At 35.9% G+C, this 7247-nt stretch overlaps 1 protein-coding gene across 2 annotated transcripts; it reads right to left on the reverse strand.

Moving 5' to 3' along the window:
• Positions 1-3537: 3537 nt before the first annotated feature.
• Positions 3538-7247, reverse strand: LOC140841043 (proline--tRNA ligase, chloroplastic/mitochondrial). Of its 2 annotated transcripts, XM_073208206.1 has the most exons (11): positions 6836-7243; positions 6702-6758; positions 6120-6230; positions 5897-5983; positions 5693-5806; positions 5402-5608; positions 5152-5289; positions 4780-4941; positions 4483-4682; positions 4107-4190; positions 3538-3989 (listed from the first exon to the last, which is right to left on the reverse strand). In XM_073208206.1, exons 1-11 carry the CDS (start codon positions 7190-7192, stop codon positions 3848-3850), a joined length of 1659 nt encoding a protein of 552 aa, XP_073064307.1. In that variant the 5' UTR covers positions 7193-7243; the 3' UTR covers positions 3538-3847. The 2 variants fall into 2 exon arrangements, with proteins under 2 accessions (XP_073064307.1, XP_073064306.1); XM_073208205.1 differs by having other exon boundaries at positions 5402-5806; positions 6836-7247.

Genomic DNA, 7247 nt, shown 5'->3' on the forward strand with positions numbered 1-7247 from the left:
TGCTTATGTTCTCACTCACATGCACCCTAGGAAACTTTCAAGGGGGTCATCAATCCCATAATTGCCCAAGTCAAGCACGCTTAACTTTGGAGTTCTTATGTGATGAGTTCCAAAATAGAATATGCACCTTCTTGATATGAAAGTATATATCAAATTTTTTAAGCACTCATCAGCTGCACAGTCTTATACCTAAACAGTTTTGGAATCCTTCTCCTTCCGATGTAAAATCGGTTCATTCATATTCTCTTCACCTAGAAGTCTATCAAGAGCCGCTCATTGTCCGTACAACCTCATGTCACCAGCGATTACCTCATGTCTTCTTCGCACATGCCCACCATCTTCCGCTTGGTTCATCCCCGAACCATACCGTACTAGGAGAGGTCGGCTATGATTCAAACTTTTAACGTATCGGATTCGACGACTATCCCTATTATATCAAGACGAGTCTTTTCAGCGTGCTTATGTCCTCACTCATACGCACCTTAGGAAATTTTTCAGGGGGTCATCAATCTCAGAATTACCCCAAGTCAAGCACGCTTAACTTTTGAGTTCTTATGTGATGAGCTCCCGAAATGAAGATGCACATTCTCGATATGTGTAGTACCTATCAAATTTTTTAAGGATTCATCAACTACAAAGTCTCATACATGAACATTTTTTAAATCCCTCTCCTCCGGTGTAAGATAGGTTCATTAATGCTCCCTTCGCCTAGAAGCCTGTCAGGAGTCGCTCATTGTCCGTGCAACCTCATGGCTCTAATGATCACCCTCCGCCTTCTTCGACCCTGGATCTCACCATGAGATTGTCCCATAATAGTTTTTGATTTTTTCGTAGTAGAGTAAGATATATTCGTAATAAAATAAAGTACCAAGTCCAAGATATCATATGAAATTTGAGAATATAATATTGTCACATTATCAACCACATCTATCTTATAATGCGATTACTTTGATTATGTTACGTAAAGAAACAAAAATCCCCTTCTTTCATTTAATATAAAAATTTATCATTAATTAAAATCTAATTTGGAATATTTTTTTACCCACTTATAACTGCTATCTAATTTATATGACTAAATATTGCTTTATCCTTATCTTTACATTTACATTAAAAAATATAAGATAAATTATTTAATTTAATTCATGGTTAATTGCTTCATAAGATTATCAAGGCAAATTAATTATAATTTTTATCCATATGAATGGATAGTGTGCATGAATTAATTAAAATTTATGGCCTTTTTTATATAAAAAAAAAGTTATTTCAAGATACCCTTCTTTCCTTCAACTACACACAAACCGAAGATCCTTTGTTTTCTTTTTCTTTAAATAAAATCCAAACAAAGAGAGAATAAAATGCAATGGCAAGAATATCAGTACACACTTACGAAAAATCATCAAGCTCATACATCTCTTGACCTAATGATATATCTCTTTTCAAAATTTTAAAAACTGTATAGTTCGTGAAATATTATTTTTTATGGAAAGAAAATTATTTTTCATGATAAATATGGTTCAGATCAACCCGTCTAATAAATGGCAAAAACTTGTGTGAGACGGTCTCACGGGTCATATTTGTGAGACGGATCTCTTATTTGGGTCATCCATGAATAAGTATTACTTTTTATGCTAATAGTATTACTTTTTATTGTGAATATGGGTAGGGTTGACCCGTCTCACGGATTAAGATCCGTGAGACGGTCTCACATGAGACCTACTCCTAATAAATATAGATATGTCCATTTATTAAATTTTTGCAACACAAATTAGTTTTTAGTTGCATTATTAATTTTCCATTTTTTTAAATTCTATTAGTTAGTTATTAATTAATTTTGATTACTTTATTTTGTTAATAATTAATTACGTTTTAACTGAATAAATAACAAGATTAGGTGGGACAAACTCACAAAACAAAGCTAGATAAGACAAAAATTTGTGTGAGACGGTTTCACGGGTCGTATTTGTGAGACAGATCTCTTATTTGAGTCACCCATGAAAAAGTCTTACTTTTTATGCTTATAATATAACTTTTTATTGTGAATATGGGAAGAGTTGACCCGTCTCATAGATTATGATCCATGAGACGGTCTCACATGAGATCCACTCGCTAGATAATTATGATCGATACTCCATTACGTACGTGCATTCACATTTTTATACTAAAAAACATGTTTATTTTATCAAAATTGAAAACTTCACACATAAAACCCACAAAATATTTAAAAAAAAAAACGATACACCAAATTATGAATAGACCCAACATAAGCTTATGATGATAATATCTCGCATATTATTTCGATTCTCGAAGTAAAATACACTTATATAATCGTCTCGAATCATAGATCTCGTCTCAAATTCGACATCGATAATTAAACTATCTCGAATAATTAAATAAGAGGGATGACATAAAGAATACTATACTATATACTAAAGGCAAGCATTTGCTTTTTCTTTTTTCCCTTGGGACGCGTTTTGCTTTTGTTCTACGAATAGAGAACCCTACCCGCCCCTCCTCCCCCAAGCCTCCACTCCAAAGTTATGCTCTCGAATCAGTGGGTCCCCACCGCAGACACAACAAAAGTCAAACTGTACAACTCTTTCAAATAGTCAAAATGTACAACTTGTGATTTACAGAGAAAAAATAGGGCCAATCTCTGTTTTCTTGTTCAATTTTCTTTCCCCATAGTTTGACCATGGATTCATTCGATGGAATCAAGTGCAATCTACCTGAGTTCTTGTAAAACTTACGGGATTCGATCTCCATCGTTCGATTTAAACGATCCAGACACACTAAAATATACAGGTTCTTTAATTTTTCCTGTCTGGGGAATACTATCAAATGATACAGGATATTAAGGAATTGTGACACACAATAAAAGGAAGTGAATACTTTAAAGTTTTCAAATTTTTTCAAATGAGTAGTGTCACATCTTTCTTCTAAAATAAAATAAGGTAACATCTAGATATCTATGTTTTTTTTTTATTGAGCAAGAATTATTTAAAATAGACAAAACAAATGTGTATGTATAACACACACACACACACACATATATATATATATATATATGTATACATACAGTGAAACAAAGTCAATGCATTATTATAATAAAAACATATATTGAGTATGTGGACTTGCTTGTGAGATGAAGCAACTGATTTATTTTAATAAAGCTCACATGACAATGTCGGGCTTGGACTTTGATGTTCCTTCAGAAATCTCATGTATCATTAAATTCATTTTCAGACTTTGACAATTTCTCAGACTTTGATAATTTCGTATTTATGTGGATTTAATAAGTCTAGTTGATTTATTTTTTGATATTATTTTACATTGTTAACATGTTGCGGAACCGGATCCAGGGCATACATGCAGAATATCCCATAGTGTTTCATTCAAGAAATATATATCAAATATTGTATAAAGTTTACAAAAACTATCTCGCAAACCTTGTACAATTTTTGAATATATATATATATATATATGTATATATATATATATATATATACACACACATATATATATATATATATATATATATTGCAAAGATGGCCGACAAAATATGAAAGCCATTTTGGAGAAATATTCGATAATAACGCACTGAACAAAAACAGTGCAGATTCCAATGTGCAATATCTGTGATCACCCTTTAATAATGTACCTAAAGAAAGAGTGTGGCTGTTTCTGAAACTACTAAGAACACAAAATTTTACAGTTTTTTTTATCAAGAAAAAAACGATGTCGCCCAGAATAATATGTAGAGAAGAAATGCGACTTGCGGGCAGACAGTTGATCTTGAAAATCCCAAAACATGGCGATTTGAATTGCAGAAACGGATTCGTGCTTGGGACTAATAAGATTTGGCGAAAATTGCAACTTCATCTGCTGGATTGCCAGTCATCAAGCATTTCTTGGCTCCCGTAGGCTGTTCAAAAGGGAAACATCTAATAGTCGCCCCCGTTTCTTCTTTCACCTTTTGCTCATCTTTGTCGCTGTAACACAAATAAAGTAATAAAGATAGTCTCACATTGAATGCGCCAGAGTTACAAGTGAATTAAATGCATCTTGTGTTATGAGGCATATAATTTTAGATAGTGGTGCTAAAGTACCTGGCTGACCAAGGGCCCCTTGCCCATTTTCCTTGAGCTATTGCCTCTTTCAGTTCGTTGTAAGAAACCACGTCGATAATGTTGCTAGAAATGAAATTCTTTTGGTTAGAAGCAAGCAACAATAGTATCATCGTGATGTACCCAAAATTTGAGCGAATGTTCTGAGCTTCTAGAGCGTTAATGGTTAACATATGATCGGTGTTGGCCTTTTTCCCTCTATTAAGTCAAACTTTGCAATATTATGTAAATGCAGCAAGATTTTATTATTACTGCAGTATAATATCAATCAGGTATAATCAAACAGACTAGGTGTTTCTTTGCCTTGACGATTTCTTTTTCCAGGAGATACTAGACCGTAAAAAATTTGCTCACTCACCTATCTCGGAATGATGTTGCTCGTTCTAGAAGTGAGGATTGAACCTCATCCAACTTGCCTTTTACATAAGCCACCAAAGTTGAAGATTCCATGGATATACCGAATTCTTTTCCTTGTTTTCCAGGAATATCTCTTCTAGAAACAACCACACTCCCACTCAAAACATCTCGAGGACCAATTTCAATCCTCAGAGGTACCCCCTAATGAAAGTAAAAGAGCCTTAACAGAGTCTCATATATACCACTATAATGTAGTATTATAGAATGAAACAACATGATATAACTCGGTGGAACTTACCTTCATTTCCCAAAAGTTGAACTTCCACCCAGGTGTTCTCTGCTCCGAGTCATCAACTTTAACCTTGATTCCGGCAGCTTGAAGAATTTCTCTCACAGATGAGGCAGCATTTAAAACTCCTGCTTTCTCATCGGGCTTCTTCCAGATTGGAACTATCATAACCTAAAAGTACACATTATTAAAATTTTTTTGAAACTCTCTATTAGTATGTGCAGAACACCATTAATTGGGTGTCTATATCACAAATACAAATGCAAAAGGTTCATCACATTGTAATAAATTTTGTTCAAACATTAATTTTAGCAGTACTGGGGTACTGGCACAAATGTATTCAGTCTTAGAAGAGATATCAGCGAAGTCCTTCAAATGTACCTGCACAGGTGCTAGATTTGGAGGAAGCATCAAGCCAATGTCATCTCCATGTGTCATAATTATACCACCAACAAACCTGGTGCTAATTGCCCATGATGTCTGCCATACATGTTGCCTTTGTCCATTCTCATCAGTGAACTGTACAGGTACACAGTTTATTAGATCAATAAACTTATTAACACGTTGTTAGCCTGCACACATATTGAGAAAGGTCACGAGTTTAAAGTTCTTAACAGTAAATGCCACTGACCTGTGTTCCAAATGCACGAGAAAAATTCTGCCCAAGGTTGTGACTTGTTCCTGCCTGCAGAGCCTTCCGATCTCCCATCATTGCTTCAATGGTATAGGTCTTTGAAGCACCTGCAAATGTCTCCATCTTTGATTTACGACCTGCAATAACTGGTATTGCAGCTTCCTCATAAGCGAATTTGATATATACGTCAATCATTTGTAACGCCTGCAGTTCAGTAGATGAGTTGGTTAAATGAAAGTGCAAAGAGTTTGAGCTATATGAAAATTTCTTTGAACAAAAAGAATTAACCTCCTTTTCTGCCTCTTCTGGAGTGGCATGAGCTGTGTGACCTTCCTGCCAAAGAAATTCAAGAGTTCTGACAAATGGTTTAGTACGCATCTCCCACCTTGTCACATTCACCCACTGCAACATATTAAACATGTGACATAAAAATCAACAAGTGATATTCCTACATGTTAAAAATGAATAAAGAAATGGAACACGAGGCACTACCTGATTGATCATAAGTGGAAGATCACGGTAACTATGGATCCATTGAGTGAACATGTGGTTTACAATTGTTTCACTAGTAGGTCGAACCTGCCATAACCTCAACAAGGGAAAAATCAAAAAGTAAACTCAGGTTCACACCAGCATTTGCCAAGAATATTGATTAATTTTCAAAAAAACCAAATGCGAAAAATGCAAGGAAAAAGAGGGTAACAAGTCTATATACCACAAGCTTTTCTTCTAGCTCCTTTCCTCCTCCAATTGTAACAAGAGCTAATTCTGGACTAAAACCTTCAACATGGCTAGCTTCTTTCTCAATGAATGAATATGGTATAAACTGCAATAATCATGGTCACCACTTCACCATCATAAATCTCGTAAAACATCAGAACAGAGAAAATCCTTGTCACAGTAACCACTTAATTTAACAAAAGATGTCTTCTTTCACATATGTTGCAGCAAAAGCAATGACTCATAGGCTCAAGCCCCTGTAATGAGTCAAGAAAGCCATCCAATCGCTTCTCAAGAGCTAAAAAACGTATAGCCTTAAATTATGTATGTGATACAACTTAGTTCAACCAAAACACTGTAGCTAACAGTCTAACACTTATCCAAACCAATAAATTCAGTAGCCTAACGTGAATAACTTCAAATGTGACACCGCTAACAAGAAGAAAATGCCCATCATTCACCAACAAAGAAGGAGGCTAGTTGATTCCATGCCACAAGAAACCACAAAAAATTCCAGATACTAACTAAAACCGCATCAAATACTCGAGTTTAATGATGGAAGAAGTATGAACCTCACCTGGGGGAAATACATATTACTATGACCAGTCTCCTTAAACTTCACATTCAAATACTCCTGCATCCATCAAAACACGCCAATTAGCAAAAGATCAAAATTTTTCACTTATGAAGCCTCAATATGAAAAATCAAACCTGAATCGCCTCCCAGATGGCGTAACCGTAGGGGCGAATAACCATGGTGCCACGGACAGGGCCATAATCAGCTAGCTCCGCATTAGCAATTATGTCCAAATACCAAGCATTGAAGTCCTGCGAGCGAGGGGTAATAACCCGCTCCTTTTCCTGCTGAAGTTTGGGCTTCTGCGAGTCATCTTTGACTTCGGAAGGAGTCGCGAGTTCTTTCTGAGCGGTGCTTCTTTGGGAGGAGAAATTCGACGCGGTGATGCGACGGAGTGGCAGGCGTATCCGACGGCAGGGGTGACAGCGAGGAATCACCGCCGCGGCGGCCGAGGAGAATGAATTGAGTGAAGGGAGTCGAAGAGCACCCATTTGGTGGTGGCGCTGTGTAATTAGAGATGAGAGGTCTTCATTATGTCGTTGCCAT

The sequence above is a fragment of the Primulina eburnea genome, chromosome 9 (genome assembly GCF_022965805.1).
Source record: "Primulina eburnea isolate SZY01 chromosome 9, ASM2296580v1, whole genome shotgun sequence".
Taxonomy (NCBI): Eukaryota; Viridiplantae; Streptophyta; class Magnoliopsida; order Lamiales; family Gesneriaceae; genus Primulina; species Primulina eburnea.

Coding starts and splice junctions, on each gene's coding strand:
- LOC140841043 (XM_073208205.1), bottom strand. CDS start 7,192: ATGGGTGCTCTTCGACTCCCTTCACTCAATTCATTCTCCTCGGCCGCC. Junction 5,984..6,119: donor AGCTAGAAGAAAAGCTTGTG/GTATATAGACTT, acceptor AGGTTATGGCAG/GTTCGACCTACTAGTGAAAC. Junction 5,290..5,401: donor CTCGTGCATTTGGAACACAG/GTCAGTGGCATT, acceptor GTACCTGTACAG/TTCACTGATGAGAATGGACA.